Source organism: Loxodonta africana, chromosome 21, assembly GCF_030014295.1.
Source record: "Loxodonta africana isolate mLoxAfr1 chromosome 21, mLoxAfr1.hap2, whole genome shotgun sequence".
Classification (NCBI taxonomy): domain Eukaryota; kingdom Metazoa; phylum Chordata; class Mammalia; order Proboscidea; family Elephantidae; genus Loxodonta; species Loxodonta africana.
Genome location: NC_087362.1, coordinates 78,441,337 through 78,462,694, shown reverse-complemented (window position 1 = coordinate 78,462,694; position 21,358 = coordinate 78,441,337). Strand labels below are relative to the sequence as shown.

The following is a 21,358-nucleotide window of genomic DNA, read 5'->3' as shown; positions in this document are numbered from 1 at the left end:
TGGGATCTGGGCGAGGTGGGGTTCGAACCACCAAACTTTAGGCTAGTCATCAAGTGCAAACCGCTTACATAGGTCTTGCTGATGTATTATATGAGAAGCAAAGAACGAAACACAAGGAAACCCTAGAAAATGCACTGTTCTGTGCTCGCTATTGGAGGAAAGTGTCTGATAGGAGCTGCAGCCCAGCTCCTTCTCCTGCAGTCTGGGCAGTGAAAAGTGAGTGTCTTCCTCATTGCCCACTCAGAGCCGGTTTCGTCCTGAAGCGGCGGCGGACCCCTCCCTGGGGCGGAAGGTCCTGGGGGAAGGAAAGCTCCTGCTCTCACCATGGGAGGGCACCCAGGTCAGTTCGGCCAAGCATCGGGCTGTTCCCAGGCTGGGGGTGCCGGGTGGGTTTGCAAGCGCCCTCTCGCGGCCAGCCACCACATCACTGAAATTCAGCGTCAGGTGATTCTAAGCCATGGAAGTTGAAACTGAAGTGGGGTCACCATCTGGCGCCTTGATGGGAACAGTGGAGACAAGAAGGCAGGAGCTAAATATTCAAAAGCCCACTAAGAGTTAGAACAACCTGGAGCGAGGAAACAGGCAGACAGCGGAGGGGCCCAGAGAGGTTGGGCATTCTTTGGCCTGGACTTTGACCTGTGAGTTCCACACACCCACCCCCCTACCTCACCTGATTAGGGTAAATGAGGAAATATTTAAGGGGTGCCAAGAAACTCGGTGGTCAGGATTAATGGCACTTTAATGAAATGTACTTTAAAAAACAATCTATGAGGACAAAATATCAAAATTTTAGAGATATCCGGCCAACGCCTCCTGTCCAGCCCTCCTCTGGTCCACCGGGTCAACTGGTGCCTTTGAGGGTCAGCCTGAGCTCAGTCGCTACACCCAGGTTCCCCGGGCTTCCCCAAAACGTCTGCAACTCCACCCGCCCCCTCACTTTGCACCTTGGTTCTGTGTCTTGCACCTCCTGCCCCTGCTCTCTCGTCCTGTTTGCCCCCCACTCAGCATATGCATGAACAAACTTCCCCAAAACCCCACAACTGGCTCAGCCTGCACCACCTTCCCTTTCCCCCTGCGCCTCCTCCCATCTCCATCCGCACCCTATCGCTGCCAGCGCCCCCTTCCGTCCGCACCTCCTCCCTGTTCTGTCCTCACCCCACAGACCCTCTCACTCCTGCCTCTGTGCCCAGCGTGTGATCTTAGGCAGAGGTTCGGCGACCACCACATAGCTGGAGAAGGCTGGACCTCTTCTGGCTTGGAGTCTGAGCTGCCTCCCCACCAGGCCAGGTAAAGTTTAAAGGGAGTCAATAAGCTCGGTCCACCCATTTTTTTTTACCCATTCCAGGCAGAATGGCTCCTGTATGCTTTTGTGGCATTTTGTTGCTGAGCTCCAGTTATGGAATGGAGTTTTTCGGACTTTTTGTACAAAAAAAAAAAACTGTCTTGGAAGAAGTACAGCCAGAATGCTACTTAGAAGCAAGGATGGTGAGACTTGTTTCCAGTATGCTGGACATGCTATCAGGAAGTACTAGTCCCTGGAGAAGAACATCATGCTTGGTAAAGCAAAGGGTCAGCTAAAAACAGGAAGGCCCCCCTCACCTGGTGGCTGCAACAGTGGGTTCCAACATAACGATTATGAGGATGGCACATGACCCAGCAGTGGTTTTGTTGTACATAGGGTGGCTATGAGCTGAAACCAACTCTACTGCACCTAACAATGTTTATATAAATGGAATCATACCACTTGAATCTCTTTGATTGTGTGGAGCACATGTCAGTAGTATCTTCCTTTGGTGGCTGAGAAGTTTGCTTGCTGAAAGTGCAGAGTACTTGAAGCATTTACTGATGAAGAACAAAGACCACAGCCTTCAGTATGGATTACATCTCAACAAAAAGAAAAATAAGTCCTCACAACTGGACCAATACACAACACCATGACAAAAAAAAAAAAAAAATATATATATATATATATATATATATATAATCATGATAACCGGGGAAAATATTGAAGCTGTCAAGGGTTTCATTTTACTCAGATCCACAATCAACACCATGTAAGCAGCAGTCAAGAAATCAAAGGAGGCATTGCATTGGGCAAATTTGCTGCAAAAGTCCTCTTTAAAGTGTTGAAAAGCGAAGGAAAGCTTGAAGACTAAGGTGCGCCTGACCCAAGCCATGGTGTTTTCAATTGCCTCCTATGCATGTGAAAGCTGGACGATGAGTAAAGAAGACTGAAGAATTGCCACCTTTGAATTGTGGCGTTGGAGAAGAATGTTGACTATACCACAGACTGCCAAAAGAACAAACACATCTGTCTTGGAAGAAGTACAACCAGAATGCTCCTTAGGAAGGAGGATGGGGAGACTAGTCTCATATACTTTGGACATGTTGTCAGGAGGGATCCTGAAGTAGCGAAAATGTTTTTTCTTGAGTGTTTTAATATTAGGGAGAATATATTTTCTCATTTGTTTTAATATAGCTGTATAAAAAAAATAAGCTGCGATTAATCTCTAGTCCTTGGAAAATGGTGCAGACTCTGTTCAAAATATAGCTGAGCAGCCTGTTCTGCTCTTAAACATAACAAACACCCTAATAACTTACAACATATTTTCCCTTATTTGAAATAGGCGATTGAGAGCTTGACATGGCTAACGCCATAATGATGCTCTAAGTAATCTCTAAACATTTTTTAATTGCACCAGCTACACCGATCCCCTCCAAAGGGGTGCGGAGCTATCTCAGCTCCTATGGCCTTGATGTCTCCTTTCTTTGTTCTCTTGAGAAATGGCCTTCAGCCTGCAAACCAACAAGAATGTTTGCTTTCTTGCTCCCTATCTCAGCCACGGTGGACTTGGCAAAACAGGCCCCACTAGCGGAGAGATTCTTAGGAGAGTTTTTCAGCCTGTTATAAATATACTGATGAGAGTCCAAGGTGCCTGACATCTTTATCTTTAGTTTAATAAAGAGTTTTTGTAGTTCTTTAGTGATGTATAAGACCATCTGTGGACTATGTGCTCAAAACATTAGGTAACCCTGATCTTTCCCGTATAAAACCCTCCCATCAACCCTTTAGGGCAGACAGAATTTGGGAGAAATTCAACCCCCTCTGTCTCTTGAATACTGGTATTCAATAAAGCCTTCTTACCTCCTCCTGTCTCAGTATTGGCCTTGCGGCAGGCGGCTCGAACCCGCAATTTGCGGTAACAATCCGTCCCTGGAGAAGGACATCATGCTTGGTAGAGGGTCAGCAGCAAAAAAGAGGAAAACCCTCAATGAGATGTATTCACGCAGTGGCTGTAACAATGGGCTTAAGCACAACAAGGATTTGTGAGGATGGCGCCTGTAGTGTCCCCTTCTGTTGTACATGGGGTGGGTATGAGTGGACCCTGCTTGGTGCCAACTAATAACAACATTGTTTATCACTCACCAGGTGGGTTGGTGTATTTTTGCTTCCAGTTCTGGCTGTTTTGAATGATGCCCTGGAACCCGGCGCCTACCCACAACCTCCGACCCCACTCACCCTGGGCCTACTCACAAGCCTTCAGACCCCGCCCATCCGGCGCCTATGCTCGACCTCTGACTTTGCGCACCGGACGCCTAGGGGTCTTGGAACTCATCGCGCCCCTCTCGCTGGAGGGGCTCCCTTCGTGGCCGGAAGGGGAACGTCCGCCCTACTCTCGGAAGGGGCTGTGGGTGGCTGTTCCGTGAGACCGCACATGGGCGGTAACGTGCCACAATGGACCCCAAGCTCAGGGTAGCCCCTCTCGCTTCTGCTCCGTGAAAACCTGGGTGACAACGCAGAGACGGAACCGCCGTGGGAGCAATCTGTCTGCAACGTGGCGCCCAGGCCAGGGAGTGCCGCCCAGCGTAATCAGCTCGCTGTGCAGTTCCCAGCCCAGGAGGCCACACGCGGCCACCCATCGGGCCACCGCCCTCCCAGGTGGGTACCGCGACCCCAGCTGGAAGCCACGCACAGGTGGCCTGAGAAACGGGCAGGGTCCTGAGGACGCTGGGCGGCCGCCCATCCAGGTGAGCAGACAGCCCCTGGGGAGTAGGCACCTGTGGCTCGAGGGGCTTGGAACATGGAGACGGAGATGTCCGCACTGGCCCACCACATCCATTGATGTCTTTGTGTGGTAGCCTAAGCTCACTAGCCACCCCCGGGCCCCTGGGAGTCTGCTGCAGCCCCACTTCTGCCGGCCCCTCGGTTTGCACCCTGGTTCTGTGTCTCGCAGCTCCTGCACCTGCTGTGTCCTGTTGTTTGCCCTCTGCTAAGGGTTCTCATGAACAAGCTTTCCTGAAGCGCCACACCTGGCTCAGCCTGCACTCCCTTCCGGCCCTGAGTTTGTGTCCAGCATGTGACCTTATCCAGACAGTTTCGCCACCAATACATTAAAGAGCAAGTTGGTATCTTGGCGCTAACAGGCACCTAGAACTTTCATGCTTTCTTTTTCTTCCTATGTCAGATTTCAGGCTGGAACTCTAGTATAATTGCCTGTGCTGGAGATGTTGACTTCAACAAGAGGTGGTAGGTGGAAATGGAAAGGGAGACATTTTACCATTTAAGGTATGGATATTAATATTAACGTGTCCCCCCTCTGCCCCTCTTGAGAGTGTCTCATCTACCACCGCACTAATTGATTCTTGTGATTTTGGCCTCCAAAAATAAAGCCAGTGGGGAAGGTTTACACATTCAGTTTCAATAGGAGGGACAGAAATAGGCATGGTCTGCACAGAGCTTTGTGTCGACCACCCCCACCCCCCAGAGAGAAGCAGGGAGTTCCCGGGTGGTGCAAATGGTGATGCGCTCAGCTGCTAAATGAGAAGTTGGCAGTCAAATTCATCCAGAGGTGTCTTGGAAGAAAAACCTGGTGATGTACGTCTGAAAAATCAGTCATGGAAAACCCTATGGAGCACAGTTCTGCTTTGACACACATGGAGTGGCCATAAGATGGAGTAGACTCCACAGTGACTGATTTAGAGGGAAGCAAGCCCATTGGGGAAACCCTAGTGGTGTAGTGTTTAAGTGCTATGGCTGCTAACCAGAAGATCGGCAGTTGGAATCCACCAAGCGCTCCTTGGAAACTTTATGGGGCAATTCTACTCTGTCTTATAGGGTCGCTATGAGTTGGAATCGACTGGATGGCAACGGGTTTGGGTTTTTTTTTTTTTTTTTTTTTTTTGAGCCCATTGGAGGGGATATCTGCCCTGAGACCAGTAATCTCTGTACTTTCGTGGGAAAGCCATTAGCAAGAATGAACATGGCCGATGAGTTCAGAACACAGCATCTCCTTGAAGCCCTTTAGTGGGAAGTGTGCTGTCACTTGTGTGCATAGCAAAAAGTGTGTCAAGGCTGGAAGGAACTTACCTTGTTTCAGGCCTAACTTTACCAGTTTCCACTGAGTGAAGCCAGCAAGGAAGCAGGGGCCAGAAAGGGAAGGTGCAGTGTTTGAAGCAGAACACAGCACAGCATATATCCTCTGAGAACAGGAAGGTGGATGATGTCTGGAGTGTTAAGATTAAGGCTAGAGTCAGGGTTAGGGTCAAGGCCATGTCAGGGTGAGAGTCAATGCCAGGGTTAGGGTTTTACCATTGGGATAAGGGTCAGAGTTGTAGGGTCAGGGTGAAGGTACAAGGTAAAACTCCACTCAGTTCTCTTTGTGAGTATGTGTTGGCAGTGTTCTCACCTTCCTGTGTTTGGGGGGCTTCTCCCTTGAGGACTGAAAAAGAAACCAGTTGTTGACAGTGCCGAATTAAGGGGTGGGCTATATAGGCAGCTGCCTGGGGTGAGGGGCTTCATGGGATACCAAACCAATATGTATCAAAAATGACTTTGAGTAAAATATTATCAAAGCAAGTATATATCAAACAGTTATCCTAAGTTGATATAGATGTTCCCAAAGTGCGTGTTGCTGCACAGTGGCATAAATAGGTTGCACAAAACCCTGCTGCCTAAATGGCCTGGTGGTGTCAGTCCTCCACTAACTTTATAAAGGGGAGGAGAGAGAATCAAGGTCAACATCAGCCCCAGGCTGAGTCATATGAGGTGGAGGCAGACACACCTCCTCTTTCTGCCATCTTTACCAATTCTGACACCAGCCCTCCCTCCCGCGGCACTCTCTACTTCTCCGCTGGGTTCGAGAATTCATTGCAGTGGCCACACGGAGCTCATAGGCAGTACTGACAATTATGGGATTTATTAGGTAAGTAACAGGTTACAGTCCAGGCTCAGGAACACTCAGCGTACAGTTCTTCCATCAGGACAGCCTCTTTTCAGCTGTGCTGGCCGGCATACCTCTCTCTGGCCCTTGGCCTCTGCCTCGCTCAAGCAAGTGTTACAAAGCTCCTTTAGCCCCTGCCAGTCAGTCCCCAGAGGCACCCCAGGCACTCAGCTTTCTTTTTCCATGGGCTGGGAAGCTCACTGCATGGTCTCCTGCCAGTCTCTTCTGCTACCTCTTCTCACTGTAACTCAGGGTTACAGCTTGCTCTCTCTCTCTGGTTCCAGGAGCTTCTCAGTGCAGGTATCCTAGGTCCAAAGGCCACACTCTGCACTCCTGGCTGTTCTTCCCTGGTAGTTGTACAATCCTCCCTTTCCCACCGCCAAGGTGGCTTATTTCAAGCCTAGCAGGATGGCAAAGCTGACCAGCCCTCTTGGTGGGCTACGATCACTTGGGTGGGGATTTGTCCTCGTGAAGTCATTGGACAAACACTCTGATATTTAAACAAATTAAATTTATTGAAGGAATGAGTTGTGGGAGAGCATGAATTCAGCTGGCTTACAGGCCTTTCAGGCAAAACAAAGAGATAGTTAACAAAACAAGGAGATGGCTTCGCATCAAAGCAATGGCAGGAAAGGAGGTGAGATTTGCAAGGTTGGCAATTAACTGTGAAACTTTATCGGTTTTTAGTCTCACATAAATATCTCATACTTGATACAATTTAACTAAGGAAGTATTTCTAAAGTAAAAAACAAACAATTTTGACATGAAAGTTTAGTGATATGGAAGTTTAGTGATGTGTTTGCAGCTGGTCCAGCTTAATTGGAAGCTTTGAATACAGAACTGATCTTTAGTTAGGAAAGTCTAAATAAATTCTGCTTATTTAGCTGATAGGAAAGAAATAATGCTTAGGTGTTTGCTGGGGAACTTAAGTTCCAAAGGACAAGCTCCATTCCTGGCTCTTCTTGATGGTAGTGAAGCCTCCCTTCTGACGTGGTATTATATTAGCTCCCTTTAAGCATAGCTGGATGGCAAAACTGACCAATCCCCTCATTATGGTTCCATAAATCTTCCTTTGCATGGTCCCACCCCCCACCCCTGCAAGGGTTCCATGCACCTTATTTGCATTATTAGCAAGCTGTCCAATCTTGGTGGGCCACAGGCACCTTATTTGCATAGTCCCACCCAATCATTTTATGAGGGCTAGGAGACCATGGCTAGAAGGACCATATATTAGTAATTCACTACACTGTACCTGCTTATTTAAACTAATTACTATTTTAATATATTGCAAAAAGTTCACCACTATGCTAGTATGAAAACTTCAGTTTCTTCACCATTTATCGTGATGCTGTTTATGGGCCCGGTTTTGAAGATTTTTGTTTTCTTCGTATGAGTATATGTGCACATTATGAACAGATGCTGTCTTAGTTACCTAGTGCTGGTATAACAGAAATACCACAAGTGGATGGCTTCAACAGAGTTTTCTCTCATAGTCTAGTAGGCTAGAAGTCCAGATTCAGGGCATCAGCCCCAGGGGAAGGCTTTCTCTCTCTGTTGGCTGTGGAGGATGGTCCTTGTCATCAATCTGGCACTGGACTAGGAGCTTCTCAGCACAGAGACCCCGGGTCCAGAGGACACGCTCTGCTCCTGGCACTACTTTCTTGGTGTATGAGGTCCCCCGTCTCTCTGCTTGCTTCTGTCTTTTATATTTCAAAAGAAATTGACTTAAAACCCAACCTAATCTTGTAAATTGAGTCTTGCCCCATTAACATCATACAAGTAGGATTTACAACCCATAGGACAATTGCATCAGATGACAAAATGGTGGATAATCACACAATACTGGGAATCATGGACTGGTCAAGTTGACACAGATTTTGGGGGACACAATCAATCCATAAGAGATGCTAGTAACTGTAATTCTAATCTAACACCCTGGCAACTCTGTATATGTCTACGAGGTCCAGTTGGTTGATTGTGGCATTTAGATCTTCCGTGTCTTTACTGAGCTTCTTTCTGGATGTCCTCTCCTTCACCGGAAGTCTCCTACTATTATTGTGGAGCCGTCCATCTCACTTTTCAATGCTGATAGAGTTTATGTATCTTGCAGCCCTGTCATTGGGTGCCTAAAAATTTAATATGGTTATATCTTCTTGGTGTATTGTCCCTTTAATCATTATATAGTGTCCTTCCTTATCTTTTCTGATGGCTTTAACTTTAAAGTCCATTTTGTCGGAAATTAATATTGCCACTCCTGCTCTTTTTTGATTGTTGTTTGCTTGATATATTTTTTTCCATCCTTTGAGTTTTAGTTTGTTTGTGTCTCTAAGTCTAAGGTGTGTCTCTTGTAGGCAGCATATAGATGGATCTTGTTTTTTAATCCATTCTGCCACTCTCTGCCTCTCTATTGGTGCATTTAGTCCTTTTACATTCAGGGTAATTATGGATAGGTATGAATTTTGTGCTATCATTCTGATGCCTTTTTTTGTGTGTTGACAGTTTCTTTTTCCCACTTGATTTTATGTGCTGAGTAGATTTTCTTTATATATTGTCCTTTCCTCATATTTGTTGTCGTTGATTTTGTGTCTGCTGAGTCTATTTTTCCCTTGTATTTTATTTTGATGAGTAGGATAGTTTGTCTCCTTTGTGGTTACCTTATTTACCCCCGTTTTTCTAAATTTATAACTTTTATTTCTTTGTATCACCGTATCTTCCTCTCCATATGGAAGGTGTATGATTACATTTCTTAGTCCCTCTTTATTATTTTAATGTCGTCTTCTTTTATATAATAACATTGCCATTACCCTGTGTTGGGCTTTTGCTTTTTTTTTTTTTAACTTGCTTGTTTCTTTTTATTTTGATTTCTCTGTCTGGGTTGACTTCTGGTTGCTCTGACCACTGTTCTAGTCTTGGGTCGATACCTGATACTATTGATTTCCTAACCAACAATCTCCCTTTAGTATTTCTTGTAGTTTTGGTTTGGTTTTTACGAATTCCCTAAACTTGGGTTTATCTGGAAATGTCTTAATTTCACCTTCATATTTAAGAGACAGTTTTGATGGATATATGATTCTTGGCAGGCATTTTTTTTCCTTCAATTTTTTAAATATGTCATCCCATTGCCTTCTTGCCTGCATGGTTTCTGCCGAGTAGTCTGAGCTTATTCTTATTGGCTCTCCCTCGTAGGTGACTTTTCTTTTATTCCTCGCTGTTCTTATAATTGTCTCTTTATATTTGGTTTTGGCAAGCTTGATTATACTATGTCTTGGTGACTTTCTTTTAACATTTACCTTACGTGGAGTTCGATGAGCATCTTGGATAGATATCTTCTCATCTTTCACAATATCAAGGAAGTTTTCTGCCAACAAATCCTCAACAATCTTCTTTGTATTTTCTGTTATCCCTCCCTGTTCTGGTACTCCAATCACTTGTAGATTACTTCTCTTGATAGAGTCCCACGTGATTCTTAAGGTTTCTTTTTTTTAATTCTTTTATCAGATTTTTCTTCAAATATATTAGTGCCAAGTGATTTATCTTCAAGTTCAGAAATTCTAGCTTCTACTTGCTCACTTCTGCTCCTCTGACTTTCTATTGAGTTATCTAATTCTGTAATTTTATTGTTAATCTTCTGAATTTCTGATTGCTGTCTATGGATTTTTCCAGCTTATTAAACTTTTCATTATGTTCCTGAATAATCTTTCTGATTTCTTCAGTTGCTTTATTTGTGTGTTCCTTGGCTTGTTCTGTGTATTGCCTCATTTCCTTCCTGATGTCTTGAAGGGTTCTGTATATTAAACTTTTGTATTCTGCATCTGGTAATTCCAGGAATGCACTTTCATCTAGAAGATCCCTGGATTCTTTGTTTTGAGAGCCTGTTCAGGTGATCATGGTCTGTTTCTTTACGTGACTTGATATTGACTGTTTTCTCCAAGCCATCTATAAGTTATTGTATTAGTTTACGCTTGCTTACTGTGTTTTAGCTGCTTGCCTTGTTTTGTTTTGGTATACCCCTATGGGTACCTTGAGTGAGCTGGCTTGATTATTTTCGCCTTTGGAGCTGTGGTGTCCTGTCCCCAGCTGGCTAGAGCTGTTTTCAGGTATATCAGTCTAGGAGTCCATTCAGTTTTCTTGCATGAATTCAGCTCAGGTTTCCAGGTAGCTGATTTCAAGTGTGTGGTACAGGCTCTGTCCTACAGTCTTAGAGTGGCAGGGGTGATTGGCGTATATATCCGTATCTGATTGCAGCAGGGGGTCGAGCTCTGAAGAAGGCAGGGGGCTAAGAACCGACCTCATGTGTCTCTGAGGAAAACGCGTCTCTGTTCCCTAAAGCATGCTGGTGGGTGGGCTCTGCAGAGGGAGCATGGGCACCCAAAGTGTTTGTTGTAAGGACTGGGAGGTACCAGTTATCCCTGAACCCCTGTTGTGGGTAGCTGGGCGACCCAAGTGGAGCCAGCAGTCCTTAGGTCCCTGATGTGGGTAGGTGAGGACCTTGTTTAATAGGCAAAGCAATGTCAAACATCAAACATCCACCTCTCCACCACACAGCTGAAATGGATGGAGTTTGGCAACAAAGGCCTATTCTCCCGAAATAGGTCCACACAGGTCCATGCAGACGGGAAAGGTGCTCAAGGTGCATGGACGGTTTATGCCTGAACAGGAGCCGCTTGTGTCCTGAGCTCCCCTGGTTAATGGAGCTAGCAAATTATCTTTTCACCCCAGTTGCAAATTTTTTCCTTCCCCAAGACCAGGAGGATGGCTCCAGGTGCTCAGCAGAGTCTACCTCAGGCCTAGGGATTTAGCTGCTGAAGCTGGCTTGGGGGTGGGGAGGTGGCGCGGTAAAATATACTCAAGTACTTAGCTTTTGCCGAGAGCGCCCTTCTCCTCAGGTTCCGGAGGTGTGAGTGGGCTGCGTGGCTGGCTGCTTCTTCCTGAGGAAACTGCGGCTGAACGCTAGGACCAGCCCGCCGCCGCTGCTCCAGGAATGGTGCCGAGGGCTCCTTGCTATTCAGGTCCGGCAACTCCTCTCCGCTTCTGAATGATTTCTTCCTTCCCGTGCCCCTCAGTTCTTGTCTAAGCTTGCCATTGATGCTCAGGGCTCCCAGCTTGTCACAAATATACTCGTTTCACTTGTTTTTTTGGGTCTTTGTTGTAAAGAGGGCTCGATGGAAGCATCTGTCTATTCTGCCATCTTGGCTCCGCCTCCTACTGGCTAGAATTTTCTTGTAGAATTTTTGCATCTGTATTCATGAGAGATATTGGTCTATCATTTTCTTTCTTGTGGTGTCTTTGCTTTTGTTAATAGGGTTATGCTGGCTTCATAGAATGAATTCCAAAGTATCCCTTCCATTTCTGTGTTCTGAAATAGTTTAAGTAGAACTGGTGTTAAGCTCTTTTGTGAGTGTTTGGTAGAATTCTCCAGTGAAGCCATATGGGCCAGCATTTTTTGTTGTTGTTGTTGGGAGTTTTTTTTTTTTTTTTTAAATTACTTTTTTATTACCTTTTCTCTTGTTATGGGCCTATTCAGATTTTCAACTTCAGTTTGTGTTAGTTTGGGTAGATAGTGTGTTTGTAGAAATTTGTCCATTTCCTCTAGGTTTTCATATTTGTTATTTTTTTTTTATAGTTTTTCATAGTACTTTGTTATAATCCTTTTTATTTCAGTTGGGTCCATTGTACTGTCCCTCATTTCATTTCTTTTTTGGGTTATTTGCATCATCTCCTGTTTTTTTTTTTTTTTTTGTCATTTTGGCCAATGGTTTGTCAATGTTGTTGATTCTAAGAGCCAACTTTTGGTTTTGTTGTTTCTTTTTATTGTTTTTCTATTGTTTATTTATTTCTGCTCTGATCTTTATTATTATTTCCTTTCTTCTGGTGACTGTGGGCTTCTTTTGTTGTCCTCTTCCTTTTTGTTTGAGTTGTGTAGCTAATGTTTTGATTTTGTCCTTTTTTTGATACGTGCATCTATTGCTATAAATTGACCTCTGAGCACTATCTGTGCTGTGTCCCAAAGGCTTTGGTATGATATGTTTTCATTCTCATATTTGATTGTAGGAATTTTTTTATTCTGTCTTTGATTTCTTCTATTATCCAGTGATTTTTAAGCAGGGTGTTACTCAGTTTCCATGTATCTGATTTTTTTTCCTTGTGCTTCCTGTTAATTTCTACTTCGATGGCATTGTGATCAGAGAAGATACTTTGTATTATCTCAGTGTTTTGGATTTTGTTGAGGGTTACTTTGTGGTCTAATCTAGAGAATGTTCCATGTGTGTTGGAAAAGGATGTGTACTTTGCTGCTGTTGGATAGAGTGTTCTGGATATGTCTGTGGGGTCAAGTTGGTTGATAGTGGCCTTAGAGCATCTGTATCTTTGTTCAGTTTTTTTCTGGATGTTCTGTCCTTTACTGAGAGTAGTGCATTTAAGTCTCCTATTATTGTGGAACTATCTGTTTCTCTTTTCAGTGCTGTTAGAGTTTGTTTTATGTATTTTGGAGCCCTGTTATTCGGTGTGTAGAATGTTTATTATGGTTGTGTCTTCACGGTGGATTGTCCCTTTAATCATTATGTAGTGTTCTTCTTTGCCTTTTATGGTGGATTTTGTTTTAAAGTCTTTTATCTGCCATTAGTATTGCACTAATTAGTATTAGCATGGCACTTGGCGCACGGTGCAGATAGTAGGAGGTTAAGGAGAACCTGAAATGTGCAGAGCTAAATGGCTGGATGAAAGAAGAGAAAGAAGGGGAAAAAAAGGGCAAAAAATGAAGTAAAAAAAATAATGAAAAAGTAAATAAAATGGTGGTGCGGTAGGATTTGGCGGGTGGGGGTGGGGCAGACTTGGAAAGGCTGTGTGCTAGTGGCTCTCTAGCCAAGCGGTGTGGCTTGACCTATTGAGAAGAAGTGTGAGTGGCACACGGGGCTAGGTGGACAGGAGAAAGGAAAAGATACGGGAGAGAGAGAGAAGAAACCGATAATCAATTAAGAAAATAAAAAGAATAAAAAAAAGTGTAGTTGTGATGTCCATTGGGGGTGGGGCAGAATTAGGGTGGCAGCGTACTGATGTCTCTCCTATCAGGTGGCACGGCATGGCCCATCAGGAAGGGGCAGAAGCAGCAAAGGGCCTAGATGGGAGGGAGAAGGAAAAGGAGAAGGGGCAAGATAAAGAAAAATATAAAATACCTTGCTGAAGGAGCTCGTCTGTGGAAACAGTGCAGACCCGGGGAGGCCGTGTGCAAGAGGCTCTCCAGCTGAGCAGTACAGTACAGCCTGCCAAGAATATGGGGTCTGCTTGCTGGGCTGGGTGGTTGGGAGAGGAAAGCAAGGCAGGTTGAGGAAGAAGAGAATAACAACAACAACAAAAAAAAAAAAAAAAAAGGAAAAGAAAGACCAAAAAAAAAAAGAGAAAACAATTTATCAGTAAATAAATAAAATGGCACTGAGGGAGCCCCTCAGTGAAGGTGGCACAGACCTGGGGACGTCACTCACGGTATCTCCAACCAAGCTGTGTTGCAACCACTGTGTCAGTACATCTTGTTGAGGGTCTTCCTCTTTTTTTGCTGACCTTCTACTTTACCAAGCATGATGTCCTTCAGGGACTGGTTCCTCATAATAACATATCCAAAGTATGTAAGACAAGACAAAGTCTCACCATCCTCCACTCCAAGAAGGATTCTGGCTGTACTTCTTCCAAGACAGACTTGTTTTTCTTCTGGCAGTTCATGGTATATTCAGTATTCTTCACTAGCACCATAATTCTTCGATCTTTCCTCCAACTTGTGCATGCATATGGGGTGATTGAAAATAGTATGGCTTGGGTCAGGTACATCTTAGTCCTCAAAGTGATATCTTTTCTTTTTAACACTTTAAAGAGGCCTTCTGCGGCAGATTTGCCCAATGCAATAGGTCGTTTGATTTGCTTGACTGCTGCTTCCATGGGTGTTTATTGTAGATTCAAGTGAGATGAGATCCTTGACAACTTCAGTATTTTCTCCATTTACATGATGTTCTCCATTTACATGTTATTGGTTCAGTTGTGAAGATTTTTGTTTTATTATGTTGAGGTATAATCCACATTATAGGGTGTAGTCTTTGATCATTAATAAGTGCTTCAAGTCTTTCTCACTTTCAAAGAAAATGCTATAGGATCGAGAACATTGCTTTTTCTAGTATAGCTGTGATGAAAATTTGGTGATAGGTGATGCAACTAACTTGATTTAGGAGACATCCTAGTTTCTGCTCTTTCTCAGTACCCAGGGTCTGGTCTCTGCTCTTGGCCTGAGTGTCCAGCTCCTCTAAGCATGGTTGGATGTGGCCAAAGCTGACTTGACTCCTCACACTCACAGCCATTCCCCTTGTGGGCCATTTACTACGTTAAGGTGGGAGAATCCTTGTTCATCTTCTGGTGGAGCTGTACCATTAAGAAATCAAATTCTAGACTGCTTACCAGGAAAGAAAAATCTGATTTAGATGTTTGATGTTTCTTACAAACTGTTTCATCACACTAATTATCTATGATAGTATTTCTGCTCTAGGGGTGATCATGTTACAAAAAGCAGGACTTACCTTCAGGAGAGAAAACATGCCTTCTGTTGGATATTGCTAGAGATGTTTTTTTCCTGGTAGCATCCTTTTCCTTCCTCTGAGGTGCCCACCTCAGTTCTGCTTATTTCACATATTCCCACTATTATTATAGAAATACATTCCTGGTCTGCAGAGATCACATTTTTAGAGGCTATTCCTCATTGCTTTAAAGTATGCCTCTAATAGATACTAATTTATCCTTAATGTATTTTGAATTCTTGTTACTTCTCATCCAGGTATTTTCCCTTATTCAGGCTTTTACTAACCTTTTCTACTGATTTCCTTCCATCATCTTACCTTTAGAAAGCCTAGCTTTTAAATTTTCTTTTTAATAAAACACTTATTTTTTACGTGAAGTCTCAGTAAGTGCAGCCAATTCTTGATCAAGGAAAAACATATCTTAATAATTTTAGAGAATGTCCTCAATTGAGTTTAAATTTTAAATCAAGGTTAATTATTGCTAAAGGCAAGAGAAAATCTATCCCTGGAAATTCAGCCTCATTCTACAAAAGTCTTCAGTGCCACATGGTTTTAAGGAATTCCAGGAACCAGTGGAGTGTAATGACTTTGGTCTTAGCTATATTCCTGCCTTTCTAAGCTCAGATTTTATCTTAAAAATGGATATAGTAATGGCTGCCAGCCGCTTCCCCGGGTCATGTGGGTGATATGACGCAGTGTAAGTGAAAGCACTCTGCAGAGTAGCACATGGTTACACCACCATGCCTCCTTCACTGTGTGTGGTCTTATGCTCTAGATCCAGGTTACTGCCCTGTAAAACTGGGAACGACCACTGGAAGACTTCAGTCTGGAGTGAATACTTTGCAGGGTTCAAAGAGGATAAAAGGAATACAGTAACTCCAGGTAAGGTTTGGGCCTAGTAGTTCATGTTTCGTCTCTATTTCCAGGAGCTAGGGAAAGGAAGCATAGTCACCTTTCATTGCATCATCCACTAGATTTCTTGGTGGTGTTTTCACAACATCAGTTAACCTTTTTTTTTTTTTTTTTAAGAAACTGAAAAATTGGGCATTAGTTTTCAAAATGAGTCAACATTGGCCATTTTTTTTTCTCCTCTCTCCCCTCTGTGGGGAAAAATTCCCTTGAGTTGTGACTTCACAAGTAGCTGGGGAAATGTCTTAGTTATGTGTACCAGTTGATGAAGTAGTAAAGTTGGAATACAATGATCTTTTAATAAAGCAAGAAAATAGATGGATGTCTAAGTTGAATTGTGTTGTAGTATTTAATTTTTTATCAACAGTGTTATACTTAAATTATGGACCCTATAGTTCTTACGCCCCACATTATGACTCCACATTTGCAAATATCAGCAAGGATGATTCTGATTTAATCTACTCAACCTATGGTGAAGACTGTGATCTTCTGAGTGGTTTTGGGTGAGTCTCCAGTTAATATTCTGAGTACCACATTCTTCTAAAATAACAATGTAGGTATGTGATTTGTGGATAGACTTACAGAGTTATCCAAGTGGCGGAAGATGTGTTCAGTTTTTTCCCTCCAAAACTGACAGGTGTTAAATAGATCCTTAGTTATCATTACTCTTTAGTAGAAACTGAGTATATTAAAGAGAGAGCATATCTCCCCAGTATGTTCTGATGTTGGCATCTGTAGTATTTTAATTCTTACAAAAATATTTTTTTAAAGATGCTGCATACTTCAGTTTATACTAGTGCTCAGGAGCCTGTTATTTCAAAATGTCAAAGTATCATCCGATCTGCTGTAACATTTCTGTGTCAATGAGTTGTGTTCCCAAAATTGGTCACTTTTGATATGAGGTAGGACGTGGTGGATGACTCGATTCCTAAGGCAACTCACATATAAGTTTTTCTGGCCCATTACATGCCAAACAGACTGGTGCACTCACACTCAACCATCCCTTATTACGTGTTTCAGGGGGAAGATTCTTTCTGTGTTCCAGTTTAGAATGCTGGACACTTTGCGTCCCATCAGCAGAGTGAGGTATCAGCCTGATTTTGTCAGGCTTCTGGCTCAGAGTGGGACATTGAGCTTGGGTTATTCCTTCTTGGCACTGCACTGGTAGTTTGTCAACTTCATTACGTGCAAGAGAGAATTTTAGTCTATAATCATTCCCCGGTTTTCTGACAAAGGGGAAATCTGGTCACTTTCATATATGTGTAGTGTTTTGTTTTGATTAGATTAGAACCAGACAGGGGCCCCTAAGTCAGATGGAGTGTGGTTGAAGATCGAGGAATTTATATCCTTCAGACGTGTTCTCACTAGCGTGAACAAATTCGTTCCCCAGTATTTGTCTGTGAGTTCCACAAATAGGCATTGTGTGTCCACGCTGCTGGGCATTCTTCTAGATGCTGGCGGTTCCACAAGGGAGCGACACTGACAAAGTCCTCCTCTCGGGTGGTAATGAGTACTTTGGAGAAAGGTAAAGCAGCAAAGGAAGATAAGGGAGCACCGTGATTGGGAGAGGGGTGTGATTTTAAGTAGGGTGGTCAGGGAAGACTTTGCCAAGAAGGTGAAAGTTGAGCAAAAACTGAAGGAGGTGAGGAAACAAGCAATGCAAAAGCCCTGAGGTGGGAGCCTGCCTGACACTTTCAAGGAACAGCAAGGAGATTGATCTGTAAGGAGCAGAGCAAGTGAAGGTAAAAGTTACAGAGAAGTAACAGTTGGGGTAGATAGTTGTGAGGAGTTGGCGTTTTCTTCTGAGATGGAAACCTACTGGTGGATTTTGAACAGAGTACTGAATCAATCTGGCTTATAATTTAAAAAGAATCATTCTGGCTGTTGTGTGAAGAGGAGTCTGCAAATCAGGGAGACTGCTGTCATCATCTAGACGGCAGGGACTGTGGGAGTAGCACCTGAAGTGTTGAGAAGCCAGTAGATCCAATAGAATTTCCTCACTGGTTGAAGTGGGGTGTAAAAGAGAGAGGCCAAAGATGACTCCAGGAGTTTCAGCCTAGAAAGATGAAGCTGCTATTAGAAGGGGAAGATTTTGGAAGGAGCTGCTTTGGGAAGAAGATCCAATAAGTCAGCTTAGGACATTTTAAGTTTGAGATGCCTACTAGACATCCAAATGGAGCTGTCAAAGGTGTATCGTCCAAACTGGAGGTGTCCCTTGGAGGGTCTTTTAGTACACAATGAAAGGACTGAGGGAAATGAGATCACTGTGGGTAGGAAACGTAAAGCGGTGAGCAGCTCTGGGGACTGAGCTTTGGACCCTTTCATCATTAGTTTTCTTTGGAGAATCCCGAGGAACGTTTCGTTTTCACTGTGTTCTTGATACTGCGTAATTCTCTCAGGGTGATAAGTTATCACTGGTAAATAAGTAAAATGTCATACCTAGACAAAAAGTTTTATATTATGGTGTATAAACTAAGAACATCCAATGAAAATATTTGACTATGTAGAAAGATTAACCCAATGGAGATGATTTATATGAAAGTGACTTTGCCATCACTCTCTTTCAGCATCCATGAGTTTTTGGCTGCCTGTCAAGATTATCCATATGTTATGGAAGATAGTTTATTGGATGCTTTAACAAAAGGAGGGCATTCTAGAACCCTTCAAGAGTTGGAGATGGTAAGAGCCCTGCTAAAGAAACAGGCTAATTTTTTATTGGCTGTTAAACATCAGTCACTCAGTGTTATGCAACTATGGGATTAACCATATAACAGCTGAACTCTGTTCCCCTGGTCTCAGTCAGACCATTAAGTCTAGTCTCCTTATGAGAATTGGGGGTCTGCATTCCACTGCTCTCCTGCTTCCTCAGGGGTTCTCCATTGCGCTCCCTGTCAGGGCAGTCATCGGTTGTAACTGGGAACCATCTACTTCTTCTGGCTTCAGGTCGATGCAGTGTCTGGTTTATGTGGTCCTTTCTATCTCTTGGGCTCATAATTACCTTGTGTCTTTGGTGTTCTTCATTCTCCTTTGCTCCAGGTGGGTTGAGACCCATTGATACATCTTAGAACAGGTCATAACTCTTAATAGTGGCTGTAGCGGCTGTGTCCTCTGCCCACAGCTGCACGTATGGTTGTCATTCCTTGGGTGATCTATCAGCAGAGCTGAAGTCAGGACCTAAGAATTCAGTGATAACTGCTGTGAAATCTTAGCACACGCACCTGCTTTCTTCCCCTAAACTGTGTGAACCTAGACGTCAGTTCAAAAATACATCCTGCCCAACAATCTGAGTTAATTGTCTTTAACCAAAACTGAATATCCTTCATTTGGGTAATAAAAGTTTCTCTGCCCTTTGAGCAAGCATTTTCTCTTCTTGGAATTTGTCCTAGAGAATAAGAATAGGAGATATATATAAGGATATCCTTGTAACGTTTGTTTATAATTTAAAAAAATTCGGAATTGGTTAAATAAATCACAGTACACCTTTCCAAAAAAGACAAAAGGATCATTATTGATTGATGTCCATGATACATATGTCTATTGTTTATTATATCCATTATTTTTGAAGAACAGGATTATGGAAAACTTCACATTCTTTGTAGTATCGAATATTTTAGAATGATCATCTTTTTTCAGAGAATATTGCCTCTGTTAATGCAGAGCAGTCTCTAGAGTTCCTTCCGTCCTGTCGTAGCAGATGCACTGCACTTGTTGAAAACAGACTCCATTTTATTAGTTATCAGATACCTTTTAAAAATGTGTGTAACTTTTGATCACAAATAAAATATCAGTAAAATAGGTACCCCTGACTCAAAACACTGTCAAAATGCCAGTAATCGTCTTTAACTCATTTTCCAATAATTTATATTCGTGTTCCTTTTCTCTTACCATGAAATTTGGTATTTGCCTATTTTCTTTTCGTATGTTTTAATAAGGTGTTGTTTTTCTTTATCCTTCTAGTCATCACCTGAAGATGAAGGACAGACCAGGACATTTGACACAACAAATGACATGGAGGTGATTATGTTATTCTTCATACAAAATGTAAATAGAGAATAAGTTATAAAAGAAAAATATTTATTGCGTACCTCCAGAGATAAAAGGCACGTGTTTTTGCTCCTGGGGATCTCAGTAGCTGCTAGTGCAGTAGACAAGCCTGGAAATAAGGATATCATGCAAGTGTAGTGTATCTCCTGTGGAAACACAGGTTGGAGAAACACCTGACGTTACATAGGTTCTTCACAGAGGAGATGCCTTATGGACGGGGTCTTGAAGGAGGAGTAGGCATTATCCAGTCAGATAGGGCCAGACATTTCAAGTGGCAGAGCTGCGTGTGTCGTGACATAGTGTATCAGAGAGCAGGGTGTGCATAGAGCTCAGGAAGTGGGTGGCCAAGGGCTGCCTTTGGAGAGGAAGAAGGAAAGGTAATGAGGACCAAATGATGAAGAGTCTTGTTTGCAGTGCTAAGAAGTTAGGATTTTATCCTAGAAGATACGGTGCTATGATAAACTGTGGAGGAGAGAGTCTGGAGGAAGGAGGACTAGTGAGACGCTCTGGGACTTGTCTAAGCAAAAAAAAAAAAAATGACTAGCATGACAGCGTAAAAGAAGATGATTTCGGAACTACAGTAGAACTTGACAGGACCTGGTACGTGGGGTTAAATAATAGTATCATTAGCTTATATAGGGAGTACAGGAGAAAGAGAACACCTGGTGGTAGGGAAAGAAAGTACATTCTGTTTCAGATGTGGTAAGTGGGATTTGAGAAGTATCTCCAGGATCTGGGTTGTGGATGTGGACCTGGAAGTTGTCGACTTAAAAGTAGAATTTTATTTCAGTCATTAGCACGGAGACTGTCAGGGAGACATATGGACTGGGGAAAGGTCAAGAGGACAGACTTTGGAGGAGACCAGTAGTTCAGTCTGGAGAACCATGAAAGAATGATAGCCAGGAGGAGAGACAGCCGAGCAGTGTCAGATGCTGCATAGAAACCCAGTTAAAAGACGACCAGCAAGTGTCATTTCAGGGAGCAAAATGAATGGAGGAAAACTGGGTTAGAGAGGCATTTAAGGTTGGAGAGACTTAAGTGCTTTAACTGAGGGGAAAGAGAAATTGGAGATAGGAGATCAGGTAAAGGAATTTACACAACCATGTCATTTTCTAAGAAAGAGGCAGCAAAGCAAGGTCATGTGCTTAGTGAGGGGGCAAGAGTGAAAGAATGTTTGAGAATAGGAAGTTGGGTCAGAAGTAAAAGAGCGTAGGGTAGGGTTCAGGGCCCAGCTGAAATGGCAAACCATAAATATATGCTGGTGCCAAGTTGTACAGTTATACAGCTTTTCCTTACCACATACTTGTAGCCCATATGTAGGTAAGAAATCAGGTGTTCAGATTGATTCTGCTTGGAGAGCAATACCATAGTATATACATTGGAGGCGTTAATTTTGTGTTGTTTATCTGGGTTCATCTGTTCCTAAAAGGCAGTGTTGCAGTTGTGGAAACTGAGTCCTGTGGTTCCAAAAATAAAACTCCACCCTTTTTAGGATTTTGTTTCTCCCATGCAACACTGACAGCCTAGCTTTGGGGCCTAGAGGCCGTCCAGGAAGCATCGTATGGTAAAGATTTACTACAGAACACAAATGGGTGGGCTGAAACATAGGACTTTGTCGTCTCAGAAACAGGG

General features: G+C 43.3%; 1 protein-coding gene across 7 annotated transcripts in view; it reads left to right on the top strand.

The window, feature by feature from the left end:
* Positions 1-235: 235 nt before the first annotated feature.
* The window catches only part of LOC100675924 (bromodomain-containing protein 7-like), a 28,011-nt gene continuing 6,888 nt past the window's right edge, over positions 236-21,358 (top strand). The window contains exons 1-7 of one of the 7 annotated variants that reach the window (XM_064274152.1): positions 236-340; positions 3,431-3,940; positions 4,467-4,567; positions 15,549-15,655; positions 16,029-16,185; positions 18,250-18,361; positions 19,640-19,696. In XM_064274152.1, the coding sequence (XP_064130222.1) occupies positions 4,539-4,567; positions 15,549-15,655; positions 16,029-16,185; positions 18,250-18,361; positions 19,640-19,696 (462 nt within the window). In that variant the 5' untranslated portion in view covers positions 236-340; positions 3,431-3,940; positions 4,467-4,538. Of the gene's footprint in view, positions 341-1,265; positions 1,288-3,430; positions 4,030-4,466; positions 4,568-15,548; positions 15,656-16,028; positions 16,186-18,249; positions 18,362-19,639; positions 19,697-21,358 lie in introns of those variants that run through there. The other 6 variants (XM_064274157.1, XM_064274159.1, XM_064274158.1 and 3 more) reach the window with 6 other exon arrangements.